The 13,067-nt window shown below is 39.3% G+C and overlaps 1 protein-coding gene across 1 annotated transcript in view; it reads right to left on the bottom strand.

Moving 5' to 3' along the window:
* CNTNAP2 (contactin associated protein 2) overlaps positions 1-13,067 on the bottom strand; it is a 1,042,914-nt gene that overhangs the window by 71,714 nt on the left and 958,133 nt on the right. Inside the window, exons 18-19 of the mRNA XM_063405816.1 lie at positions 10,899-11,135; positions 117-362 (exon numbers count right to left, since the gene is read on the bottom strand). Coding sequence (XP_063261886.1) covers positions 117-362; positions 10,899-11,135 — 483 coding nt within the window. The remainder of the gene's footprint in view (positions 1-116; positions 363-10,898; positions 11,136-13,067) is intronic.

Below are 13,067 nucleotides of genomic sequence, written 5' to 3'. Positions count from 1 at the left end.
AGAAGCAGCATGACCAGGGTGAAGAGACTTTCTCATTAGTTCAGAGCTTCCCCTGAATGTCAGCCTGGTATTGTCAATTGTGCCTTCAACGGAGAGAGCCCAGAGCAGTCTCTTACCAGTGGGGTTCACAAGCACAGCCATGAAGTCCGGGGTGTAGGAGCTGACGTACAATAGGACACAAGGGGACTTGGTGGTGCTGAAGCTGAAGCTGAGCTCCTCTTTGTTCAAGCTGAGGTCAGGTGCTGTGATCTCAGGATCTGCAGAACTCAAAAGTGTCCGGCTAACTAAATCCTTCGCACTAGTCCCTGGGGAGTGGAAGTTGTAACGAAGCCACATTCCCTCTTCAAAGAATGCTCCCACATCTTGAACAGAACAGGAAAAGGAGTATGGAAAACAAAGAGGTAAATTAAATGTGCTGACACCTTTTGGTTGAAACATATTACTGTGACTTGATCAGTACTAATCTGTGTGTGTTTCTAATGCTGTGTTATTTAAGCACAATATTTTGGTCAAGAGCCTCACTATTTTCCTATGGGAATAAAAAGAACAATCTCTGTTTTATTGGTGGTACTTGGATTCACAAAGCAAAGGAAATATTTCCTTTGGGGTGCACAGAAAGCCTATGCCTATATCTCATATCAATACTACAGGCAAAAATAATTAGGATTTAAATTTATTCCCATTGAAATTTTGCAGTAGATAATTCTCCAAAGAAGGAGACACAAGGAAGAGTGGCTTAAAGGACACAGTAAGCCAACAGTCATGGAAAAGGAAAAACAGCAGTTCTGACCAGCAAGTTTGAGTGGATTTGGAAGGACCTCCCAAAGGAATGAGGACAATTCCAGCCTAATGGAATAAAAGGACTGGACACAATGCTTGTAATTAATCCACTGCTAGAACAATCCTTCATGAGAACTCCATAACAAAGATGCTCTTATGGGAGATAAAATTAACTAGGGGGTTTGACTGAGCTGGGAACAAGAGGCAAGAGATATCTGAACAGTAGATCCCAGGAGGTGCTATTGTTTTCAAACCAATTTGAGATAAGGTGTGGTGTTCCAACACTCCTGACAGAAAATAAACCTACTTTTGACAGAATTAATACTTTCAGCTGAGAAGGCACTAGTAGTGCTTTCCATGATAATGCAGTCCTGCCTCTTCCTCAGCATTAAAATCATAATTCCAGGCTGGTGTTCTTGCAGCAACAGCTGACTTTGATAACCTCCTACAGGAATTACTGCACTATTGGCCGCCACTGCTATCATCTACTCCACTGGGTATTGCTTGACTGACTTCCTAGGGCAGTCATTCATTTAGAGACATTGTGGTACGGGATCAGTTGTGCTGTCTGGGACAACACTGTGAAAGGAAATTTTTGAATGATATATGAGCTTCATTAAGAAGCTGTGTTTGTGAACATTTTGTAAGATATTAAACCATGATTAAAAATATTATAATCATAACATATGAGTACTGTTTTCAAAGAAGGGCTATAAGAAATGTTTAAAGCCATAAACAGTCTTTAAAAAAAAAGTCTTTCAGTGTCTACTACCTTTCTACGTGATGCAAAGTTGCCACAATTTCTTTCAAAATTGCCCATCGAGACAAGAAATTTGTTTTTATTCTGTTTTAACATTTTGAGTCTGCAAACAATTCTAAGCAAAGGCTTTATCTCAAAACACATGAAGGAAGATGCCTATTTTCAATGCTTTACACAGACACAAAGCACGTCAGGAACGAGTCTGCAGAATTAATTCTGAGTAGCTGAGCAGAGAATAAGTAGGAGGATAAGTAAAATTATAAAATTATATTGATGATTCTTTCCAGAATTTTTCTCAATCTAATGCTGGAAAAGCTTTATGTTTTCTTGCTATCATATAAAAATTCTCCCAAACTCAAAATATCACAGTTGCTGTCACTAAATGGATGTAGAAAACACAGAGCCAAGCTGTGGTCCTGAAGTGCTATAAATAATTCAATCATTCTGATGGATTTGTAGCTGCAATTTTATAGGGGAAAAGTTAAATCACCCCGAAAAAGTTATGGGAGAGGCAATTTCATTTAACAACCATATTTTGCAGTAGTCTCAACTTTAGTGCTCCTGGATGAAAAGTGAAAGTCCCTGTCGTGAAAAACTTCCCCAACCCGTGATGCCCTCTGCTTTGAACAGTGGTGTAAGGAACAAGCGTTAGCACTCAAAAACCTAAAGCAGTATCTCCAAGTATGTGCAAGATGGGCCTAAAAATATCCCTGTGACCACTAATTTATTCTTCAGCCCCTGCTTCTGGATCATGCAAGCTGCTTCTGGGGCAGCAGATGCCCTACCAATTACACTGGCAGAGCTGCCGGCCGTGCCGGGTCCTGCCGCTGGCGCTGCGGGTGGGGAGCACAGCCCCGTGGAGGCTCCACACATGCACACAGCACACTGATGCACAGTTGTGTTCACCTCCAGCCTGTTTGCTGCTTGTCATGCCTCTCATTTCAGGAGTGATCTCTGGAATTGCCTGGCGCCGCGCTTGCCTGGGGCCTCACGCCCTGGGAGTACTGAGGCCTTCAGTCCTGACCTCAGCACTGCTCTGGGGCTGAACTGGAAAGTGTGCAAAGCATTTTTCAGAGCTGTAAATGTTTTAAATTGCTGTGTTAAATGTTCATTACTACAAAGAAAGCGTAAATTAAATGGCACTCTCTGAAATGATATTCAGATTATTCTGCAGTTCTGTGAGGTGAATTCAATCATCCTTGTGGGTCCCTTCCAACTCTCAATACTCTGTTCTGTGACTTTTTATTCCAAAGGGCTTCATGGTGAAGCCGAGTATGTTCTGTATGTTTAACTTGATTTGTGCTGAGAAAATAATTTTCAGTGTAGCTGTATTATTACAGGCATATAGGGTATTGTAATAAACCTTGAAATTCTCCTCACATGCACATCACCTCTTTTAAAAGGCAGGATAATAGGAAGGTTCACTTTGGCTTTGTGAGTGTATTGGGCCTTCAATAGGAATATATTGAATTCTCTCAAGTTCCAGCTCATCAAAGAGGTTGATGCACGTGATTATGCTCTTTACTGAAAGAAGCTGAAATCCTTGCAGCAGGACTGCAAAATGCTCAGCAACTCATGGGAGCAGGCTGTTTAAACTATTAGGACATACTAAAAATAGCTAAAAGATATTTTTCTCTGTCTTGAATGCAGGTGTATGATGACTTGTAAATGCTGAGGGCTGACCAGCAAAAAAACTACCTACTTTTTTAGTCACAAGTGGTGACCTTGAGGTTTACACTTCAGGTCATAAGTGTAGCATCTTCCTGAAGTTGTGCTAGAAGGAGTATGGAAGTCCTTTATCCAGAAAACCACTCGAGGTCCCTGAATACAGAGAGCCAAATGCAGCCCAAATCCTGCTGCTGAAATGTGAGGGAAGTTTCCAAGCACAACTCTCTTTTCTTCTGAAATATTTGAAATGCTGTCTGACAAGGCGACTTCAGGGACATCAGGCATAAGGTGTAGTAAAGGTTGCTCTGCAAACTGCCCATTCAAGGCAGAGGCCTTATGGAAATGAATGTGGTGGTAACAGATCTGTTTTCTTCAGAAAGTAATACCTATTTTTACACCAATATACAGTGCAATCACTCTCTGTTGACAGACTTTTCAAATGTAAACACTTTTGGCTGGCTTTGTAGAGGAACCCAGAACAGGAATTGTTGATCGTTAAAAATAATTTTATCAAGCAAGGTGTGTGTTCGCAGTGTGAATTGCACATATGTTACAAAATTGTCCAATTTCAGTTTGGAAAGGTGATCCAAAACTTGCACAGAAAATTACATGTACCCAGGACTGACAATGTTATTTTGAAGGTTATGATTCTTTGGTCATCTCCCTAGTCTCCTTCTCCCCACTCAGCTACTTTTATTTTTGTACACTCTCATTCTGTCTGGGATCAGGAGTACTGAAAGACTGGAGGAAAAAGCCAAATAGCAACAGAAATCCCCATTTCTCTGGCAAAACTTGGGAAGTCTCCTGACATTTCTGAGCTGGTGCTGTAGACTTAAGAAAATGTAAGTATGAATCTGATTTCCTTTACTGCTTTTTACATCAGTGAAATGTCAATGTTGGTTCTTCTGTTCTTAGGTAGTTATAATGATTCTGTTAGCCATACAAACACATAGAGAACTTGTTTTCTTTCTCCATAACCTTTTTCTCACCTCTGAAAAACTCTGCCAGCATGGCATAGGTGTGGCTGAACACAACTTGCATATATAGAAGAGGTACACAGCTTAGCAGTCTTTACAGCAATTGAGTTTACTCTATGCTGACAGTTGGGAATGTTAACAGGAATTGTCATGAATCAAGTACTAGATATTATTCTAAATAAATAAAGAAGCTGCAGGTCTGTGAATCTACCAAAAAACTCCCAAACCACAGCACTAAACCCCACAATTTCAACACAAGACCTTTTCAAGAATGGCATCGTAAGAAGTGGATTCTCCCTTCATTAGTAGGATAGCTCTCACTGGCTCAAACCTCCATCTCATAATTTTCCAAGTAAACTGGACCTGATTTTTGTCACCTTTTACCTGGAGATCAAGGAGGAAGTAGTGCTGATTATTTACTTACTGGACATAACAGGATAAACCTGTCTTATGAAGCTGGAGACAAAATCCTGGCAATTATGAAGCCTGTCAAGGGCATGAGAAATGGTGAAGGAAAAGACTCTCCTCTTTGTTTCACAAAGCTGACTTCTTACAGCTGTAAGCATGTCCCATATGGAGGCCCTAAACACCTCCTTGGCCCTGCTCAGATTCAGTAACTTGAAATTATCACTCTGTGATGCCCCTTACCAGTGCCCAATGATAAGTCTTCCCTGCATGGAGTTTTGCATGTGAAAAGCAACTTTTTCAACACCCTAAGCAAGGACAGTCACTGGAGATGTTCTAACAGTTGATGCATGTACAAAGATTCTTCAAACAAGGTAGATGGTTGAATAACCCCTCTTTCTTTTTGTATAATTTCCCTTCTTTTTTGATTTTACATGTAGTTATGAATATTGAATATAGATTAACCAGAGCTTTCTTGTTCATCTCATGGCAAAAATTGTGCTAGGGAGCACCTAAAATTGCTGCTATGTACACTGCTACTTCCAGACTGTGGTGACAAAGACTAAGACTTGTTTGCTGAGATACCTTCTGGCCACAGGGCATCAGTAAAGGGTCAAAATGTCACAGGTGTTGATCTGGAAGAGAATTTGAAAGCTCTGAAGGTGATAATGTTTAATTGTTTATCTGATTAGCTCACTCAACATTTTATTCTGCCTTCAGGCACATTTAATATGTGAAATCGGGAAGTGGGGATTTAAAGCTATTGTTCTACATCCTCAAGTCTCATATTCTGGCTGCTCTTACTCTAATAATTTGTGATGCATGTTGGAACTTTCCACCAAAGTACAGCAAGTGCTTGTGGACATTATTAGAATACATAGCAAATGAGGACTTGCTTCTTCTATATGAATGTATCAGTACTCAGGATAAAAAAGGCTTTCTTGAACTATCAGGACCAGGGGATATACATTTTCTGAGCCAGGACTAAGTATTTTTCTTCTTAACTTATTCCCATAATATATTTGTTTTCTGTGTATAATATAAGGAATTTGTGCTTTTTATAAGTAGTTTATTATGGATGATAAGTGAGCTAGCAATGATAAAATCAGGTTGATGGGCAGTTTATAACCAGGTTGATATCTCTTTAAGATATGCAAGTACTGTTGAGAAGGTTTGTTTTCCTTTAAAAAGAAAAACATTTTGTTTTTCCCAATGAAAGAATTGTTGCACTGAAGTGCAACTTTCAAAGCACTAGAGCATAACATAGTGGATGTTTAATAAGGCAATACTGACAGGACTGGAGAATGGAATAGCTTTAGAAAGTATATCTTTTTTTTGTGAGTGTATATATTTATCCAAAAGAGGTGAAAACCTGAGTCCTGAAGTATGATCTAGAGGTAAAAAAGCCTGACTGCAGCATGCAGACTTACCAGAGAGGGGGCTTAACATTAACAACCTGAAGAAAATTTCTCAGGTAACTCTCAGCTAACAGATCACAATCATGTTGCAAATAGCAGAATTTTTTTAGTCTGGGAGGGAATGTTGCCTTGATTTTCTGGGTTCTGTGATTCTGAACTATGAAAACTAAGAAGCTAGTTACCTTAAAACACTCTAATAATCACCTTGCCATTGCTTTCAATATTTGTACAACCAGCAAAATAAAGGGAAGAGAAGGAGTACAAACAGGGCAGAATTTGGAGGTGATCAAGTGTCAGTCTGAGAGTTGGTGGAAGGGTGCAGAGCTGCTGGCCCCTGATATGTCTTGCATCCACTCAGCCTAGTAAAAAGCTGTTTTTTCTCTTTGAGACATAGAAGGGAGCAGGAAAAGAAGGAAAAGAAGGAAATCTGACTGTGACAATACTAAGTGCTTTCAGGGTTCATACAAATATAAAAACAAACACGAAGGAGTTAATTTTGGGCATTGTCCTAAGGATCACAAGAATTCACACTCTGAATCTGAGTTTTATTCCCAAGAAGAAAAGAAAAGAGTATGGCATCTCCTTGCTGTTGGTTAATGCAAATTGAATAACTGCAGAGAAACTGGAAAGCTTTGAATTTACTCTTCCAGCATACCTGAAGGCACAGGTGCTATGAGTCATAGCACCAACTGTTTAATTTTTCTTTTTAAATTTTATTTTTTGGCTTCAAAAATTTTGGCTTTAAATTTTATTTTTTGGCTGCACTCCTGGTGGGTGCAACTTCTCCTACTGTTGTTCCACTGTGTTTCAATACCAAAGGAAGAATGTTTTCTCCCTGGGTGTATCCCACATCAGAATGCTGTCACAAGTCCTGCATTTGAACCTTTGCCTTTTTTGTTTTGTTTTGGGTTTTTGTTTGTTTGTTTGTTTGTTTAAAGGCAGGAGTTTGTTTTGTAGAGGAACAAAAATTAATTGTTTTCTCAGAAATGCTTTCATGATGAAAGGACAGCTGTGTGAGAAAAAAGAAAAAGAGAATTTATGCTCAAACAAAGGACAGGGAAAGGTCAGAAAGCAATCTGCAGGACGGCACAAACATTTCAGCTATTCCTCAGAGCAATTTCTCTGAGCAATGAAAGAAGTAAAACCAATTGCATATGCCTCAAATACAAAACAAAAATACAGTTAAAACAAATGTCAGACTGCATTTTCATACTTCTTTTTGTCCTTGTAAAAAAATAGTGTAATTTCCAGGCCACTACAGCATCTTTCACATTGTGATGTGCTGCTAATAAGACTGGAGACAATGCAATTTCTTGTCAGTCATCAGTCAGTGGCTCTAAGGACAGATTTCACCAGCAAAAGAATCCAAAATATGTGAGGCCTGGTTTTGTTGTGAGGTGTATTTATTACTCATGAACCATTGTATGGTGATTTCTTTACAGTAATTTTTTTCCTTTGATTTTCCCATGTCTTCTGTTAGCACTTTCAATATATAATCAAACCCAAAAAGTTCACTGTGGGCAAGTGATTTCCACATCAAAATAAAGCTTTCAGGTAAGGAAAGTTGCCTGTGGCAAATGAAGATCAAAGGGAAGAGAAGTCTGTGCTATATTGTAAGGGTTACTTTTCACTCCAGCTGATCAGCATATTTTTCTGGTGATATCTCATATGGGTTTGGATGGGATGTCAGGCACTACTGATTATCAAATCAACAGACCTATTTGGCTTGGAATATTTACTCAGAGGAGTGAAATAATGAAATCTAGGCCTAGTCTATCCTACAAAACACTAACCATGTTATTTTCTGGCAGCCAATGTGAATTCCTAGGGAAGGTGACAAAGGAAAATATTCTTCCTTGCCTCATATTAGACTTATGCAACATTACAGCAACAAACAGCATACTGTGGTGCAGGTTATAGAAGTGACAGAGCAGTACTCAACTCTGTTATTATAAAGAACAAAATTCATTGAAAACAGATCGTACAGTATTTGGAAACATTCATAGATATTTCAGTGCTTTTACAGCAGGGAAAGCGTCAAAGAGTTAATGAAAAAATGGATTGAAATACAAGGATTACATCTCTTCATCAAAATCAATTAAAATAAAATGTAGGCATAATTTTTATTTTACAAAAAAATTTCCAATAACCTTTCCAGTTTTTATAAATGTTTAGAATATTTTTTTAAACTAAAACATATTTGGCTGTTTTGCCATTACTTACTTTGCAGTTGTTACATATGCTTGTTCTTTGTTTCTAGGAAATACATTCATTCTTGTCTCATGGACCAAGAGGACACAGTAAAAGATTCTTGGAGTTGCTATTAGAAAGAAAATGTAGGACTCCTTTCTTTCACAAGTCTAGGAAGCTTGACAACACCCATAAGTTGTTCCATTGCTTTACTTGATTTAAAAGGCTTAATGCAAGTTAAATTGACAATGTAAATGCAATGGGCTGTAAACAAACTGTTCTAAAGATCTCATCATCAGCATTGTTTGTGACAGAGATTTTACAATTATTTCAATCATAGGATGCCCCAAATCCAGTCTAATTTGTGTAATTTATCATCTAGCCTTTTCCCCAGTGTCCCATTGTTCTTTCAGTAGGGAAGCCTCATAAACCCACGCTAAATCACACTTAGGGATAGTCTAGAGGAGTGCCGCAGTCTTCAGCACGATCAGAAAGGAAATTGGCAATATGCACCTTGTACATAAGATCTAAAGGATTTAGAGAGCCATTTTTAGCCTGGAACAGATTTGATATTGAAAGCAGAGATCTGATGTCACGTTTAAATGGCACAACACCGTATGGCAAAGTCACCCCTGCACTAACAAGAGTACTTTTGCATGAACACCAGCTCACAGGAAGTTTCACTGCATGCCCAAAATATCCCTGTCAGAGCTCTGGGCCCTTGGCTGCACTGGGAGACTGGTAAGGGGAAGAGTATAACATAGCATGTATAACATGGCATTACTGCTGCTGCTGTGGAAGTGCTTACAGGCCAGCCAAAATCAGGGTTCGCCTGAGCTAGGTGCTCAATTATTCCCCTAATGGTATGTTTTTATTCTGCTCCACATCCAGGAAAAATTAAACACTTTAGCTTAGAGCTAAGTTTGGTGGAAGGTTGGGGCTTACCTATCTGTAAGAGGAACAAAACCCTCACAAATAAAAGTCAGTGTGATATGTTCTGGCAACACAGAAAAAGCTATAAAGTGAATTCAGTGACTGTGCAGTGACTGTGGCATAGCAGTAATTATCTTTTCTTTTCCTTTTTTTTTTTTTCAGTCAACACATGCGATCTGTAAGAGATTGACCCAATTCCAGCCTGAATGGGTTTTCTCTACCATATAACTGCATTAGTGAACAGAAATACAAAATATGCATTACCATTATTCATGACAAACCATTTGCTAAATTAACTGAAATTACTGTATTCACATTCTCAGGAGTTGCTGTATATACAGTCCTGAACTGAATGGACATGTTTTATAATTTGCTTTTGAAGCAACACAGCATGGTGAAAGCTGATGAAAGCTTGCAAGCACAGTGGAAGCCATTACCTAGAGAAGGAGCTGCTTTCCTTCTGCTGTGCTAGAAATACATCATATTTATTGAAATTTATAAAATAATCACACCAGAGATTCATCCATATCTGGTGGTGTGCATATTTGGTGATATGAAAACAATCCCTTGGTTTTTAGAGAAGAGTGGTCAATATGTGAACAACACCAGCAAAGGACAAAGCTTTGCTGTAACAGAATGAACCAAAAGTGAACATACATATAAATGAAAGTGGATATAAATGAAAGTGGCTGAAGTGTGTGGGGAGGTAATGCAGTCCATAACACAGCATCAGGTAAAAAGACTGCCTATTTCAGTTATAAACTTTGTGCTTCCTATAAGTGTGGCTAAAAGACAGCAGGGTATGGATATTTGCAAAATAATTCTCAGATTTTGACTTGGCAGAACACCCTGAGATGTTAAGAAAGATCTGGTGTCTGGTGACCTAGACTGCCTGCAAGATTCCTGGTTCAGAGAGGAATGTAAAAGCAGTCTGGATGCACTTTATGAGGGTACAGGTTTCTTTAACATCAGGGATACTGATGAGAAGAGTCTTCACATTTTTAGCTGAAACTTTGAGAAAGCTTTTAAAATGATTAGGAAAAACAGTGGATTAGACAGTCAAACAAGAAAAAATAAATTAGTACTTTTCTTCTCAGTTTTTGTTGCTGGATCCTTCTTTCCCTTGGTTCTTGCCTTTCTTTCTCATGCAGACCTGTGCAGCCACAGTACATTGTTCTCTTACAATCATTGCTTTTGAACATCCAGAACATATTTTAAGCATTTCCAAAGGACTGACATAAATGTGGGAGCTCTGTGCCTTCCTTTATCCTAGCAGGTTCAATCCCTAACCCAGTCTGAGGTACTAAAAGACTTGATCTACTTATGGATGGATAAAATTTTTAAGCCAAATGCTAGCCTCCCAATATATAGGACATTCAACCCAAATGTCATACCTACATGTCTGAATGACTTTTGTTTAAATCCATGTTTTTCTTCTCAAGAAGTTGCCATGACGTTGTGCTAGTTGGAATTTATGGTTCTACAGGTCAAGACTATGGAATACCCTCTGTCAGACCTGCTACTACTACAGGCATTCCTGACGCATTTTGCTGTTGTGTTATTTGATCTAAAGAGGTAACATGTAGCTCCCATAAGAGATGTGGTTTTAAATAATTGCATTTAAATATTTGACTTGCTAGCAAGAAATGTTAAATCGGATTTACTTGTTTATACAAAATCAAAGCTAAAGCATCTAATCCATCACTGTTTTTGTTTTCCTCAGGCAAATAGCTCCCCCCAGCCCCCCTCCTGCTCCGAGGCGTTTACCTTTGATGCAGAAGGGCCCATCGTAGGCGGTTTTGGAGCAGTCACAGGAGTAGCCGTTGTACTTCTCCACGCACTTCCCGCCGTTGGCGCAGTACATCCCGTAGCTGGTGCAGTGGCCGGAGCAGCCGGGCTTCACCCCGGGCGTGACCTTGGCTCTCTCCTCCAGGTCCAGCGTCACCCCATTCATCCTCAGGGAACGAATGCAGCCCAGGAAGCCTCGCTGGCCTCCTGCAGCACCTGAGAGGGAATGTTGGACCGTGAGACGGGACTGAGTGGGTTTAATTGCTGCTGCTGCATGTGAAATATAGTGCTAACCCTGCGGTAACTTCTCTCTAAGGGCAAGGAACTGCCTTGTCCTAATGACAACAAATCAGTGAAACCCAGCCCTTTGATATCATACCATTAGCAAGCATAAATAGCAGTTTTTTATCAGTGCTTGCTTTATCCTGATTACACATTTGAGATTCTAGCCCTACACTGTAAGATTCCCTTTCATTTCAACTTCATTGCTTCTAGAGATAACAGTGGAAGAAATGGGCTTGGCTCAGCTGCTAAGGTGTAGCCTTTCTCTCCTAATAATTAATAATGGGGGATGCTAATAATAATGCCATTATATGCTATGCAGTGTTACATTATTGTGCCACAATGGGCAAAGACAAAAGGAGTCAAATCCCTATTCTCAGTTACAATAGGAAAGATTCACATTAATTTCCAAGAAACATCATGTATACTATTTATTTATCAGAGCATAGACTGAAGGGTGGAACACTGAAAAACTACATGTGACAATCTGGGTTAAGATTTTTTTTATAGCAGTTAATAAGAACTGCCCTTTTTCACCCCTAGTAAACACTCACCGAAAAATGTGATTTCAGCTAGGAAAGTCTTATCTGAGGCTGGATTAGAAACAACAATCAAAAAAACCCAAACTAAAAAATGTGAGTAAATAACAATTAGTGCTGGCACCTTTTCTGCTCATCCCTCCTCTCTTTGATTACTGCAGTGCTGCAGGTGCCAGAGAGTCCCTGAGGAGATCTGAATGCTCATCCCCACAGAGCACAGGGGCTGATATTTACCTGAGTGGGGAAGAGGACTAAATACAAACCAGAGTGATCTGCTTCAAACCAAGTACTGGTAACTAGATGATCTGGAGTAGGAGCATCATGGCTTGGTCTCTGCTGAGTGCACACGGCAGAGGTGTTCTGGTGTGATTCCATTCTATGTAAACCCATATCAACTGCAGTGGTGAAAAACCTTCTTTCTCATCTCAGTGACTGTCCTAGCCCCTAGCATACAAAGTCCCCAAATACCCCTCAGTCCCTCTCGTTCACCCAAAGAATAGATATTTATTCTACATAAAATGGAAAAAGAGGCATTAAAACAATTCTTGTTAAGCATTCCCCTCCAGGGCCCCGATACTTAGGTATTCATTTTGGGCACTCCAACTCAAATCCATCGTTTAAAGCTGTTCCCTGATACGTGTGCCTCAATCACCAAGTTATATGAAATAGACGTGATTCAGAAAGAAAAAAAAGCTGGTGCAGATTATGACATTTAGTTTTTTGGCAATAAAGATACTATATATTTCAAAACATTGCTGGTGTTACAGTCAATTCAAAACTAACAAATAAAATCATCATTATCAACAATTCTCAAAGAACTCTGGCTAGGAAAAAAAATTCCAGCTCTTCATGTTTAACAGCAAAATACTTGGGTTTTTTTTTTAAAGGTTAAATGTTGCTCTTTTAAACAAACTTCATCTTTCAGCTTATTTTGAAACTGCCATTTACTAGGATCACAGCAGCAAAGGACAACTGAGCTTGTAAATAACACCTGCACATCTGGTGACATATTATCTACAGTTTGCAGTGACACTGGGCTGATTACTAAGGCAATGAATGCTTTAAACATCATTTTAATTCGAGTAGTTGAATGCTGACTAACTTGGAAAAGGAAGATATATGTTTTTCTCTTTTCACTTCCTTCTTCTTTTGTAGCAGATATCTAGAGAGGTATGAAAGTGCTTCTTTGCTCAACATTTCATGCAGTTCTGATTCCAGCTGATGACACTTGGCATGTCAGCACTTTGCAGCCCTGCGGCTAACAGTTGGAGAAATACCAATGCTGCTGGAATAGCCTGCCCCAAATCTAGTGGAAACCAGTAGCTCC

Source organism: Prinia subflava, chromosome 1 (genome assembly GCF_021018805.1).
Source record: "Prinia subflava isolate CZ2003 ecotype Zambia chromosome 1, Cam_Psub_1.2, whole genome shotgun sequence".
NCBI lineage: Eukaryota > Metazoa > Chordata > Aves > Passeriformes > Cisticolidae > Prinia > Prinia subflava.
This window is presented reverse-complemented; position numbering and strand designations above follow the sequence as displayed.